General features: G+C 41.3%; 1 protein-coding gene across 5 annotated transcripts in view; it reads right to left on the bottom strand.

Moving 5' to 3' along the window:
- The window catches only part of LOC105497363 (E3 ubiquitin-protein ligase RNF216), a 164,978-nt gene that overhangs the window by 121,050 nt on the left and 28,894 nt on the right, over positions 1-15,034 (bottom strand). For 4 of the 5 annotated variants that reach the window (XM_071095356.1, XM_011768359.3, XM_071095354.1 and 1 more), the window contains 2 exons: positions 3,881-4,723; positions 2,514-2,590 (listed from right to left, as the gene is read on the bottom strand). In XM_071095356.1, coding sequence (XP_070951457.1) covers positions 2,514-2,590; positions 3,881-4,723 — 920 coding nt within the window. The remainder of the gene's footprint in view (positions 1-2,513; positions 2,591-3,880; positions 4,724-15,034) is intronic. The other variant, XM_011768360.2, reaches the window with a different exon arrangement.

Below are 15,034 nucleotides of genomic sequence, written 5' to 3'. Positions count from 1 at the left end.
TGGGCATGGTGGTGTGCGCCTGTAATCCCAGCTACTCGGGGGGCTAAGGCAGAAGAATCACTTGAACCCAGGAGACGGAGGTTGCAGTGAGCCAGGATCACGCCACTGCACTCCAGCCTGGGCAAGAGAGTGAGACTTCATCTCAAAAAAAAAAAAAAAAATAAATAAATAAATAAATAAAATAGAAAAAGTTTGTATAATCCAAAAACTTCAAGACAGGAATCTAAAGTCGTTTCAAACTGACACTGCCCTTGGGGACTTGAAAGAAGCAAAAACAATCCTCTCTAAAGAAACCAACTCTATCAAGAACTCAAGACATGAGCTTAGAGTCAAACTTAGAAAATACACAAGAAAATGAGGCACAATGGGAGCCAGCAGGAAGAACAGAATAAGATTCCCAATAAGATTCCCAAGAACTTAACACATCAGAACAATCAAACTCACAAAGCGATGATTATTGTTTAAAGAAATAAAAAAAGATTAAAAATGTAGGCAAAGAGCAAAATTCTAGGAAAATAACCAAGAAAATTAAAAGCTAAAATATCATAACTGAAAAACAGTAACACAGTGGATGAGTTAAAAGATTACACTCTGCTGAAGAGAAATTTGTGGGCTAGAAGACACCTGTGAAGAAATCGTCCAGAATGCATCTCAGAGACAAAGAGGTGAACTTAGAGACATGGAGATTGTGGGAGAAGAGTTACAGAAGACAGGAAACAGCTACAAAATTTCCAGAACTGACAATATCACCAATCTATGGCCTGGTAGTATATACTCTTAATGGTTTTGCTTTACTGAGAAGCATGTTAAGTAAAATTGATAAAGATTAAGGGAAGGCCAGGTGAAGTGGCTCACACCTGTAATCCCAGCACTTTGGGAGGCTGCGGTAGGCGGATCACCTGAGGTCAGGAGTTCAAGATCAGCCTGGCCAACATGGCGAAACTTTGTCTCTACTAAAAATACAAAAATTAGCCAGGCGTGATGGCGCATGCCTGTAATCCCACCTACTTGGGAGGCTGAGGCAGGAGAGTCACTTAAACCTGGGAGGCAGAGGCTGCAGTGAGCTGAGATTGCACCATTGCACTCTAGTGTAGGCGACAGAGTGAGACTCTGTGTCAAAAATAAATAAATAAACAAGTAAAAATCTGATGACAGTGGTTGCCTCTGTACAGAGGTGGGATCAGACAAGGCCACTACTGGCTCCAACAGTGTCATTGTACAAATTAGAAAAAAGTACCTACATTGGGTTAAGTACCTGGAAAGGGGTCCTTCCTTCTCAGCCTCGGCAGGGAAGAAACCCACCTGCACCCCTGACTGAGAACTACACTATAAGATAGGAACTTTGAGGAAAGGTGTTTAGTGAACTATTTTGTTTAAGTTTACCACCAGGCTGGGCACAGTGGCTCACGGCTGTAATCCCAGCACTTTGGGAGGCCAAGGTAAGCAGATCACGAGGTCAGGGGTTCAAGACTAGCCTGACCAACATGGTGAAACCCTGTCTCTACTAAAAATACAAAAATTAGCCGGGTGCGGTGGAGCACGCCTGTAATGCCAGCTACTCAGGAGACTGAGGCAGGAGAATTGCTTGAACCCGGGAAGTGGAGATCGCAGTGAGCCAAGATCACACTACTGCACTCCAGCCTGGGCAACAGAACAAGATTCCGTCAACAACAACAACAACAACAACAAATTACGACTATTTCACTTCTGCAGATCAGAAGGAGGGGAAAGAGTATATTTTTCATTTTATATTCTTCAGGAAAACTTGTATTTTTAAAAAGCATATTTAAGACTTAAAAAAAAAATTTTTTTTAAACAGAGACAAGATCTCACTCTGCCTCCCAGGCTGGAGTGTAGGAACGTAACATAGCTCCCTGAAGCCTTGAATTCCTGGACTCAGGTAATCCTCTTGCCTCAGCCTCCCAAAGTGCCAGGATTAAAGGTGTGAGCTATGTGTCTGGTCTATATTTATCCTTTTTATAATGAAAATTAAGAAATGCTTCTATGTATTTCTCCAGAGTGGTTGCAGAACACTTTGTTACAATTGTAGGGAAGAAAATGTCTTAACATCTTGACTAAAACACAGGTAGTATCAATCTCAGAAACAACTCAGCATCATAATTCTGTAACCATGCAGTATTCCATAAAATCCAGAAAACAGTCTGTATATCACTAATGTCAGAATGAACAAGGTCATTAAAAAAGACATGCCAAGTGAAATAAGCCAGTCAGAAAAGAATAAATACATGAGGCCCTGATAGCAGTCAAATCCATATAGAAAGAAAGTAGGATGGTGGGTGCCACTGGCTTGGGAGGGGGATGCGGAGTAAGTGTTTAATGGGGACAGTGTTTCATTTTGAGAAGAAGAAAGAGCTCTGGAGATGGATGGTAGTGATAGTTGCATACTTAACACCACCAAATTGTATATTTAAAAATGATTAAAATGGTAAATTTTATATTATATATATTTTACCACAACCACTACCACAAAAAAAGCATGGTATTATACTTACACATTCAGATCATAATAATTCTTCAAATGAATTATTTCCTCAATAAACCCATTTGCTACATCTGGAAATCTTGCTTCCTAGAAACAAATAAGAACATAATTTATATTTCATTCACTAGAATGGTTTCAAATGCCAATACAAGACGGATGGCAAAAGTGTAATAAAATGACTAAAGACTAGAAAAGGGCTTTGAAGCAGGTCTGTGTGTGTCTTCAAAGTCAACACTAGTTCTCAGATTCATCTGTCTACATAGAAGATTAGGTCTAGAAAGGTCTTGAGAGATCTCATTCTCTGTCCCCATTTTACAGATCCATTCTTCATTGTTTCAACAAATACTGAGCATCTCTGTCTAGACAAAGGGAATCAAAACACAAATAAGTTACAATCTCATACCAGCCCTCAAGCAGCTCACAACCTCATGGCTAGATAAAAACACCTGGGTGGCTGGGCGCGGTGGCTCATGCCTATAATCGAAGCACTTTGGGAGGCCGAGGCAGGCGGATCACCTGAGGTCAGGAGTTCGAAACTAGCCTGGCCAACATGGTGAAACCCCGTCTCTACTTAAAAAAAACACAAAAATTAGCCAGGCGTGGTGGTATGCACCTGTAATCCCAGCTACTCAGGAGGCTGAGGCAGGAGAATCGCTTGAACCCAGGAGGCGGAGGTTGCTGGGACTACAGGCGCATGCCACCACACCAGGCTAATTTTTTGTTTTTTCAGTTGAGACAGGGTTTCACTGTGTTAGTCAGGACGGTCTTGATCTCCTGACCTTGTGATCCACCCACCTTGGCCTCCTGAAGTGCTGGGATTACAGGCGTGAGTCACCATGCCCGGCCCTTATATTACTCTTAATATCACCACTAATAGAACTTTGTAGGATGACAGAAACATTGTCCTCTATGCTTGATGATGAGGTAAGCTGTTAGCCTCATGTGGCTACTAAGGCTAAGATGTGACTGGTGCCACGGGAAAATTTTATTTAACTGTAAGACATTTAAATGTAAACTGCCACAAGGAGCTAGTAAGTGCCATATTGGACAGCATAGGTCTAGGTAATTCAATAAACCTGCTTTAAGGGTTTCCATTTGGAGTGAACTCAAGGAATTTGAAAAAAACGAGGAACTGCAGGTATGACAGCACCAGGCCACCATGATATGCAGTTAGAATCCCAGAGAGCTTCCTGAAGAGTTAAGTATAGTAAAGGAACCCCGATTCCATTTTCACATCTTCAGAGTGTCTCTTTTCTGTATATCTAGATATATACTTCTTAGAAAAATAAAGTCCACGCATACAACCTTTTTTTGCAATAAAAAAAAAAGAAAGAAACTCAGTATATGTAGTGTCTGCATTTACTTGATAAAACTTACCGTTTCTTTCACTAATAGTTCAACAAGTTCTTGATCTACCTCTGCAGCTTCTTGCCCCCAAATGTTTTCCAAATTGGGCTCTTCAGATTCTTGCATTGGAAAGGCTGGACCTGGCTCTTCATCATCAATTGCTAACTGTTGGTCTTCAAACTCTCCTAGAGGATGGGCAGGCTGAGGAGAAGAGGGGCCTGAAATCCCACCTTGCTGGGGTTCTGGCCTTGGAAAAGCTGGCCCCGGGAATTCATGCTGAAACAACAAGCGGCCCAGTTCTGCTTCAGGCTGCCGTTCCTGAGGAACAACTTGGTTTGTTATTTCACGGGGCTGTTGGTTCAGAGACTGGAAGTAAGGATGATCTAACCAGCAGTCTTCTTCGATGGCCTGATCATCTGCTAGAGCAGCTGACTCTCCTGGATTTGATAACAGCTCTGTCTCTGAGTCTTCGGATGACTGGTTCTGAGTTTCTAAAGGATCGCTTTCTGTGTAAAGAAGGCTACTTTCTTCCAAGATGATGACTTTCTGCTCTGATCTGGGGTTGACAATGTCATTTGCTGCTTCGTTACGACTCGGTCCAGGCTTGGGTTCTTTTTCTATTTGGCCACTTGGCTTAGTGAATTCAGAGATTCCAGGAGGCCCAAGATCCAGAAATTCACCGTAGTCATCCTCAGAATCATCCTGTGCCCCAGAATCAAACAATGGGTTGTTACACACTGAAAAATAGCTGCTCTTATCTGATTCAAATGCTGCTCTAGACTTTTTAGGGCTTTCTTCTCCCAACCTTTTCAGATCTTGCCACTGGGCAGCTGGTTTGATGAGATTGGGTCGTGATCTCTGAGGTTTATTTGTCTAAGAAAAAATGAAATTTTAATAATTCAATTTCTTTCCTATGCCTATCCCTCCTTATGTACTTATATTGAGCTTCCGAGATAGGATAGGAAAGAAACAAAAACACCCTCCCCCTTAACAATACCTATATTTATATTTATCTTAACATTGAAATTTGATTACACTATGTACTATCTGTAAGAATCAAAGTAGTCATTCATAGATTAAAGCTTGAGATAGAATTTGAATTATAACTTATTTTTACTTTTCAGACAGAGTTTTCCTCTGTTAACCCAGGCTGGAGTGCAACGGTGCGATCTCAGCTCACTGCAACCTCTGCCTCCCAGGCTCAAGCAACTCTTGTGCCTTAACCTCCCGAGTAGCTGGGATTACAAGCATGTGCCACCATGTCCAGCGAATTTTTATATTTTTAGTAGAGATGGGGTTTCGCCATGTTGGCCACGCTGGTCTCAAACTCCTGGCCTCAAGTGATCTGCCTCCCTCAGCCTCCCAAAGTGCTGGGATTACAGGCATGAGCCACTGAACCCGGCCCTGAATTATAATTTAATCTGAGACCACTAAAACAAAAATAACTCCACAGCAGAGAAAACAATGAAAGAATGCTAACACATCAGAAGAATAAGAAATGTTCAAAAAACATATAAAAACAATCTAAATCTCATTAGCAACCAGCAAAATGAAAAATTAAAACAAGACAGTATTTTTTTCCCTGTAAAACTGGCAAACTTTTAAATTAGATAATACCAAGCATTGGTGAGGATGGTGAAAATTCTTTTTTTTTTTTTTTTTGGAGACAATCTCGCTCTGTCACCCAGGTTGGAGTGCAATGGCGTGATCTCAGTTCACTCCAACTTCCGCCTTCCAGGTTCAAGCGATTCTCCTGCCTCAATCTCCCGAGTGGCTGGGATTATAGGCACACACCTCCAAACCCAGCTAATCTTTGTATTTTTGGTAGAGACAGGGTTTCGCCATTGCCAGGCTGGTCTTGAACTCCTGACCTCGGATGATTGGCCCACCTTAGCTTCCCAAAGTGCTGGGATTACAGGCGTGGGGCACCATGCTTGGCCATGTGTGAAAATTCTTATACTATCATTTACTGCTGGTGAATTTAGGAGAGAAATTTGGCACTATTTATTAAAATAAAAAATGTAGCCCAGGTGCGGTGGCTCACACCTGTAATCCCAGCATTTAGGGAGGCTGAGGTGTGTGGATCACAAGGTCAGGAGATCGAGACCATTCTGGCCAACGTGGTGAAATCCCATCTCTACTAAAAATACAAACATCAACTGGGCGCGGTGGTGCATGCCTGTAATCCCAGTTACTCGGGAGGCTGACGTAGCAGAACTGCTTGAACCAGGGAGTCAGAGGTTGCAGTGAACCGAGATGGTGCCACAGCACTCCAGCCTGGAGACAGAGCGAGACTCCGTCTCAAATAAATAAATAAATACACAAATATATAAATATAAATAAAAAATGTGTATCTGTCACCATTTTTTCATAATGTTCTATAAACCCTTATCTATCTAAAAAGGGCATATACAAGAATATTCAGCATAAACAGAAAAAAGCCTAGAGACATTCTGAAGTTTGTCCCTGAGTGAACGGTTAAATAAACTATTACTTATTTGTGCTACAAAATACTCTACAACTGACCCCTACCAAAAAAGAGGTAGCTCAATCTGTACTGAAATGGAAAGCTTCGCTAAGAAATGCCATTAAGTGAAGAAAAGCAAGCTGCAAAATCATACACAGAATGATTCCATTTACTTAAAATACGTCAATAAGACACAAACAAAATCATTTCTAAAACTATGTGTATGTACACACATGTATATACACATCGATACATACAAATTCAAAGAAAAGACCTGGAAGGGTACATGCTAAACTGGTAACAACAGTTCCTCTGGGAAGTCCCTAGAAGAAAGGAGATGGTTCATCTCAGGCTTTAGGGTGGGTCCCTGAAGACTATGCCACTGAAGTAAAGGGGCAAGTTGGAAATACTCTGGACCTCCCAGGGACTGAATCCCAGTGTGGAGAGTTTAACTCCCTCAATGTGAGGTGCTGGTGCTCTTACTCTTCTTCAAGAAACCAATTAAGGTCCTCTTTAGAGAAACATAACATCATATAGAATCCCAAAATTTTCGTATGCAATGACTTACACTCAATCAAAAATAACTAGGCATACAAGAACTTAATGCGCAATAGAAAATCAAAACAAGAGAAGTAACAGACAACAGAAACAAATATACAGGGACTTCACACAGTGAAGTTATCAACATGAATTCTAAAATAACAGCATGTTTAGGGAAATAAAGGACTAGATTGAGAACTGTAGTCAAGAAGTAGAAGAATCAAACGCAAATTCCAGAATGGAAAAATACAATAACTAAGGTTGGATGGATATATAGTATTTTAAGTAAATATAGTTGAAGAGAGAAATTAGTGCATTAAAAGCCAGGTCAGAATAGCCATAGTAAGGCATAGACAAAATGGACAATTACGTAAGAGACCACGTCAAGAACAAAAAGGTCTTCAAAACATGTAACTGAAAAAAAAAAAAAAAAAAAAAAAAAAAAACAAACATGTAACTGGAGTTGTAGAAGAGAAGAAGCTGTTTCTTTGGTACAGGAAGAGGAAGGAAAACAAGGGAGGGAAGGGAAGGAGGGGGACACATAATGGTTAGTTCAAATAACCATTTGAACTAAAAAAGGGATAAAACGTAAGGAGTCACAGATGAAGAGGAAGTAGGACAGCCGTCTGTTTTCTTTAATTCTATAGAATATACTCAAAACCTCAAAGAATACACTGGTTCTGAAGACTCTAACAAACAAATAAAAAACAACCCTCGAAGAAATAAACAAAACTTCTGGGCCAGGTGCAGTAGCTCACGCCTATAATCCCAGCACTTTGGGAGGCTGACGTGGGCGGATCACAGGGTCAGGAGTTCAAGACCAGCCTGGCCAACATAGTGGAACCCCGTCTCTACTAAAAAAGACAAAAAATAAGCCAGCTGTGGTGATGGGCACCTGTAATCTCAGCTACTCAGGAGGCTGAGGCAGGAGAATCGCCTGAACCCGGGAGGCGGAGGTTGCAGTGAGCCGAGATTATGCCACTGTACTCCAGCCCAGGAAATAGTGTGAGACTCTGTCTCAAAAAAAAAGAAAAAAGAAAACTTTGGGCCAGGCACAGCTGGCTCATGCCTATAACCCCAGCACTTTGGGAGGTGAGGCAGGTGGATCACCTGAGGTCAGAAGTTTGAGACCAGCCTGACCAACATGGTGAAACCCTATTTCTACTAAAAATACAAAATTAGCTGGGAGTGGTTGTGCATGCCTGTAATCCCAGTTACTTAGGAGGCTGAGGCAGCAGAATTGCTTGAACCTGGGAGGCAGAAGTTGCTGTGAGCCAAGATCACACCACTGCGCTCCAGCCTGGGCGACAGAGCAAAACTCCCATCTCCAAAAAGAGAAAAAAGAAAAGAAAAGAAAAGAAAACTTCTCAACTTTTTATGAAGTCAGAATCATGTTTATATATATAAAAAAAATCTGTCAAGGATATCATACGTACACACAAACCTATAGGCCAATCTCCACTTATGAGATCTACACAGAAAACATTAATATTTGCAAAAGGAATCTCCAGCAGCACATTACGACTACATTACAACGCCACAACCAAGGGGAGTCTTTTCAAAGACAATAACTTACCAACTAAGAGGTCAAGGAAGAAAAACATGACAATCTCTGTAAGATGTTGAAATCAAATGTAACAGAATCCTACATTCACTTCTAAAAAAATTTTTTTAAGCCAAAGTAAGTAACTAGTTCCTTAACATAACTAAAAAAATGGTATCTCAAGCAAAAGGCACCATTAATGAAAAAACATTAAAAGTATTCCCATGTATGTCTGTGGCCATTCTTGTTCTTCTCTATCAAAACTATTAAAATTTTTGAGGAAGTACCATAATATAATTAGACAAGTCAAAGTAGTATGAAAATTGGAAAGATCAGATGCAAGTTTTCAAGAAATTAACAGTCAACTGAAAAATCACTGTAGACAATAATGGTAAGGTGATTGACTATAAAATTAATATAAAACACAACAAGGGTTGGGCATAGTGGCTCACGCCTGTAATCTCAGCACTTTGGGAGGCTGAGGCAGGCGGATAACTTGAGGTCAGGAGTTAAGAGACCAGCCTGACGAACATGGTGAAACCCCATCTCTACTAAAAACACAAAAATCAGTCGGGCATGGTGGCACACACCTGTAATCCCAGCTACTCGGGAGGCTCAGACAGGAGAATCGCTTAAACTCGGGAGGTTGCAGTGAGCCAAGATTGGGCCACCGCACTCTAGCCCGGGTGATAAAGCGAGACTGTCTTAAAAAAAAAGTAACAAGAACACTTTTACTCTCCACTTTGGAATGAAGAATGGCCTGATGCTAGAGTCACAATAAAGACAACTGAGATCCTTACACTATATTTGTTGTAATTTTGTCCTTTGACAGGTCTAGCAACCCAAAGGGACAGAGACTGATGATCTTGAGGTAACTCAAGGAACACAGGAAAACAGCTAACTCCCTTTTCTGGAGAGTAATGTTTTCCTCACAGAGCTGCAAGGGTTGGAAGTCCTTCTCAGGCCTGAGCTCTGCTGTCTTTTTAGCACCTGATCTCTCTGACTTTGAGGGTATCAAGGTTAGGCTGCACTGTGAGAGAGCATTTGACTTTGCAGTACCTAGGGTTAATCTGGGCTATGGCGGGGCACATGACTTTTGGGAATGTGAGGGCTCACAAAACACTGGCAAGAACTGTATTTTTTGCTCCCTCTTTGCAGAGGTCTTTATGGCTTGAGTCAAGCCCCCAAGATTATGGCCAGACAGAAATGTGGGTGCCAACTCCATTTGCTGCTAGCATACAGGGGTGCAGTTTAAAGCTAACCAATCCCAGCTGTGTTGAGTGCAGGGAGGGTATAAACTCAGGCTTTTGGAATCTGTGGGTATGTGGATTCCTTTTCTTGCAGGCTTAGGTGAGGGAGGCCTCAGGTGTCTGACTGTGTCAGACAGAAACTGGAAAGTTATTGGCTACGTTGGACATCTTGGAGCCAAAGCCATCCCGGTCCTGAGATATACAAGGTCCAACATAAAAACAGCATCCCTAATTTCTAAAAATTGGAGTACTCTACCTTCTGGTAGTCCTGCCTTTTCATGTATAAAACTTCTGGCCCGGCCGGGCGCGGTGGCTCAAGCCTGTAATCCCAGCACTTTGGGAGGCCGAGGCGGGCGGATCACAAGGTCAGGAGATCGAGAACACAGTGAAACCCCGTCTCTACTAAAAATACAAAAATTAGCCGGGCGCGGTGGCGGGCGCCTGTAGTCCTAGCTACTCAGGAGGCTGAGGCAGGAGAATGGCGTGAACCCAGGAGGCGGAGCTTGCAGTGAGCCGAGATCGCGCCACTGCACTCCAGCCTGGGCAACAGCGTGAGACTCCGTCTCAAAAAAAAAAAAAAAAAAAAAAAAAAACTTCTGGCCCTAGAAGCTACAAATAGTTACAAAAGTGGCAAAACTTTACCAAAAATAATTCAGAATTATGATGACCATGATGTGGAATGTTCCAGATGAAAAAGAGTGTTCATCCAAGAAATTCACTTGAATCCTAGGCCTCCAAATTACACGGAAAGAATGAGATTCTCACTGACATTCAGAGGCCTCAAAGAGACAACAGGATTCTAAAATAGCTTTTTTGAAAGATTCACTGCAAAAAGCTAATGAAAAACTAGAAATGCAAAATTACCTCCCATACCAAAGACAGATAAACTAATGTAATTCCCACCGCTCTCATTTTACCTGAATACTGCATCTACTCCTGAATATTCACAGTCTACTAACTTTGAGTTGCCCTTCTCTGAAAAAAACAGCTACAACTGTTTCCTTATAAAACAGAACAAACTGAAAATATTGCATGTAATTCCTGACTTACATGCTATGGATAAAAACAGGCCATAGTTTAAAAATGTCCTAAACCTGGGGAAGATTTTCAAACATTTTTTAAAGAAATCAGTGTCTTAATTATAACTTATGACCCTAGGATACCTGACTTTTACCAGCTAACATACATTGGTGGGACCAGGGGAAGGAGAGGGAGTAAAAACGGATAAAAGCAGCAGAAGCAGAATGTTATTTTCCTGAGGATGATATTCAGGACCTGACAAGTACCATCCAGTCTACTTATGGGTCATGCAAAGCCTGAAATATCAGAAGTGACCTTTAGAAAGCCATTCCCAAAATATTTCAGCTCTATGGTGTTATCTGAAAGCAAAATAGATGCCCCTTTATAAATTATGACAGATTCTAAATTTTGTCTGTTTTTTAAAAATTAGAGACAAAGGCAGACACAGGCCATGCGTGGTGGCACACACCTGTAATCCTAGCTACTCTGGAGGCTGAGGCACAAGAATCACTGAACCCAATAAGTGGATGTTGCAGTGAGTCAAGATTGCAATACTGCACCCCAGCCTGGGCAACAGAGGGAGACTCCATCTCAAAAACAAAAACAAACAAACAAAAAAAATTAGATACAGGGTCCCAGGCTGAAGTACAGTGGCACAATCATAGCTTACTACAGCCTTGAATTCCTGGGCTCAAGTGATCTTCCTGCTAGGCCTCTCAAAGCACTGGGATTACAGGTTTTGAGCCACTATGTCTGGACTGACCTTTAAGGTTAAGGAAACAAAAGTTACCTATGAGGTCAGGGTTCACGGTGACTGGTATGGCAACTCCCTAAATTCCTATGCTCCATGAAAAACCAAACTGTTGCTAAGCTCCCTACCAACAGGGTGTATCAGGCAAATATCAGACCCCTCCCTAACTCCGATTTACAACCCAGAAACCCACTACAACTCTTATTGGGACAGAAGACTGGCCTTACAAACATCGTTTTCTGATAAATGACTACATATAGATCTTAAACCAGTTTCTGCCAGCTTATAGAGGCTGCACACAAACTGTCTTTGTGCCCTACAGTTCACCTTTTGAAGGAAAAAGCCAAATTCCACCTCATTTTAATGCTGAAACTCCACCCCAGGGAAGCTCTGGTTAGTCTTTGGCAGCCCTGAAGTCAGTAACTGATTAAGAAACTCATCAGGAAAGCTAAATTCCGAGTAGCTGGGATTATAGGAGCTCACCACCATGCCCAGCTAATTTTTGTATTTTTAGTAGAGACGGGGTTTCACCATGTTGGCCAGGCTGGCTTTGAACTTCTGACCTCAAGTGATTCGCCTGCCTTTGCCTTCCAAAGTGCTGGGATTACAGGCATGAGCCACCACACCCAGCTACCATCTAGTCTTAACTGGGCCTTTACCTTTGCCTTTTTTTGTTTGGACAAATTAGTATAGTGTTTAGATCTAAGATTTGTAAATTGTCTACCTTTTTTCATCTGGGAGTCACCTCTGTGGAAGTGCCAACTAAGAGGTGCCAGGTTAGCAATTGCTTGGGGGCACTGTAACAGGTGATTGAAGGACTGATGGTCTAAAGAGGGGATAGAAACTATGTTGACTCTTAAATGACATGGTTTGAACTAACAGGGTCCACTTATACGTGGATTTTCTTCACTTGCAACACCCAGTATCTTCCCTAGCCAACTCAGTGTGAAGACCACACAGATAAAGACCTTTATAATGATCCACTGCCACTTAATGAACAGTAAATATATTTTCCTTAGGATTTTCTTGTTTTTTTTTTTTTTTTTTGAGACAGAGTCTCACTCTGTTGCCACCCAAACTGGAGTGCAGTGGCCTGATCTTGGCTCACTGCAACCTCTGCCTCTCGGGTTCAAGCAGTTCTCTGCCTCAGCCTCCCAAGTAGCTGGGATTACAGGTGCCCACTACCATGCTGGCTAATTTTTGTATTTTTAGTAGAGACAGGGTTTCATCATCTTGTCCAGGCCGGTCTTGAACTCCTGACCTCATGAGTCTTGAACTCTTGGCCTCGGCCTCCCAAAGTGCTGGGACTACAGGCGTGAGCCACCCTGCCCAGTTTATGATTTTCTTAACCTTTCCTCAGCTTACTTTAAGAATGCAGTATATTATATATATATACACACACACACATATATATACACACACATACTAGTTAGTATATCATGATTAAGCATGTTAATCAACCATGTAATTGGTCAATAGTATGCTATTAGTAGTTAAGTAGTTATCAAGTAGTATTAAGCAGTTAAGGCTTTGGTCAACAGTATGCTATTAGTACTTAAGTTTTTGGGGAGTCAAAAGTTATATGCAGATTTTAAATTGCACAGGGGTTGGCACCCCTAACCACTATGTTGTTCAAGTGTAAACTGTATTTGAAAACTGGCAAATAAAGAATCTTAATGAAGGTTGTAAGATCTGCTTCTCTGTCTCTCCGTGTCTATATATGTGTTATGTGTGTGTGGTATTTCTCTACCAAAATATATCACAGAACTCTAATAACTGGTTTAAGGAAAAAGTAAGCACTTCAATCTTTTATCAGAAAAACAGAATCTAACTCCAATGCCTTTTAGTTCACATGACTTGGATATTTTTGGTAAGAAAGACCATTTGGAAAACAGCTGTGTGTCTTCTGATCAGCAAAAATGCCCACGTATTTTTTTTTTTTTTGAGACGGGGTCTCCCTCTGTCATACAGGCTGGAGTGCAGTGGCACGATTTTGGCTCACTGCAACCTCCATCTCCTGGGTTCAAGTGATTCTACTGCCTCAGCCTCCTGAGTAGCTGGAATTACAGGCAATGTGCTACCATGCCTCGCTAATTTTTATATTTTTAGTGAGATGAGGTTTCACCATGTTGGCCAGGCTGGTCTCGAACTCCTGACTTCAAGTGATCCACCGTGCCGGGTCTATATGGATGTTTTTTATATTCCAAGATTATATAAAGCTCTTAGAAATCTGATATGTCTTGGCATATATGCTATCAGTCATAATTTTGGTTTAGAAATAACTAAATTTCCTTGTCAACTGTGTCACTATAATGAACTCTCATCAGGTTTTTAACCGCAGCCATTTTTAGTCTTGCTGTCCATAGTTATTTTGTTCTGACATTTTCTGAAAGCTCTCTGCAAGCAATTATAATCCATAAGTGCTGTGTCTTCAAAGATGTATATGCGAAAAATGAAATGAATGCTGACAAATACAGGTTTGAGTTCACACTATTGGACTAAATATTCAAAATTCTAATGAAGAAACTAATGAATTTGTGTAACTGCTAACCAAGATCAAACAGCAAGAATTAATTACATGAGACTGAATTGACTAAAGAAGAATCATGGGTTTTTATGGCTTCTTTATTTGAAACACTGCTGGTTCTTTTAATGTTTTGTTTGCCAGATTTAAGGAAACTTTTTTCTTTTAAGGTTTTTATAGCTTATCGCAATTTGGTATACTTTTATAATAAAAATGAAAATATTTGCTTTTCCTCCCAACAGGTTCCCTCCAGAATTTGCAAACTATTCATGAGTATTCTTATTTTTATGGCAATATCATTATTTGCATAAGTTCAATAAGAATCTGTCCTTTTAATAAAAGGACACAACTGGAAACTGGTTATGTTACCAAGGCTTTGAATGGAATGCCACATTTCAATACGTGCAAACAATGCCTGGCTTTAAGCGTTCCCTGCCTTACAGTGAGTAAATCTGTCTCTTCCTGGCAGGCTCAGGAACCTCCAGATGTTGGATACAGCAGGCAAAGACTAATGTCTGTCCTGGTTTGGCTTCCTAGCAGAGACATTTTTTATAGACCAATTTGAGATTCCTCGTCAAAATTTCCAGCAAAGGAAATTTAAATATGTGCTTTCAAATACGTGGTTAGTGAGGCAAACTGGTCTTACTGTGATTATCTTTGGTAGAAATGGGAGTGACTGTAGAGAGAAAAATTACATTTCAAAAGAAAACTCCAGTATGCCTGTTATTTAGATTGTAGCCCTGTTTATTGAGTTTTTATTATCTACCAGTACATTGCACTGAATTCTGAATTTTTTTTTTTTTTTTTTTTTTTTTGAGACGGAGTCTCGCTCTGTCGCCCAGGCTGGAGTGCTGTGGCCGGATCTGAGCTCACTGCAAGCTCCGCCTCCCAGTTCACGCCATTCTCCTGCCCCAGCCTCCCGAGTAGCTGGGACTACAGGCGCCCACCACTGCGCCCGGCTCATTTTTTGTATTTTTAGTAGAGACGGGGTTTCACCGTGGTCTTGATCTCCTGACCTTGTGATCCGCCCGCCTCGGCCTCCCAAAGTGCTGGGATTACAGGCGTGAGCCACCGCGCCCGGCGTGAACA

Source organism: Macaca nemestrina, chromosome 4, assembly GCF_043159975.1.
Source record: "Macaca nemestrina isolate mMacNem1 chromosome 4, mMacNem.hap1, whole genome shotgun sequence".
Taxonomy (NCBI): domain Eukaryota; kingdom Metazoa; phylum Chordata; class Mammalia; order Primates; family Cercopithecidae; genus Macaca; species Macaca nemestrina.
Note: the sequence above shows the minus strand (reverse complement) of the source record. Positions and strands in the feature narration are given on the sequence as shown.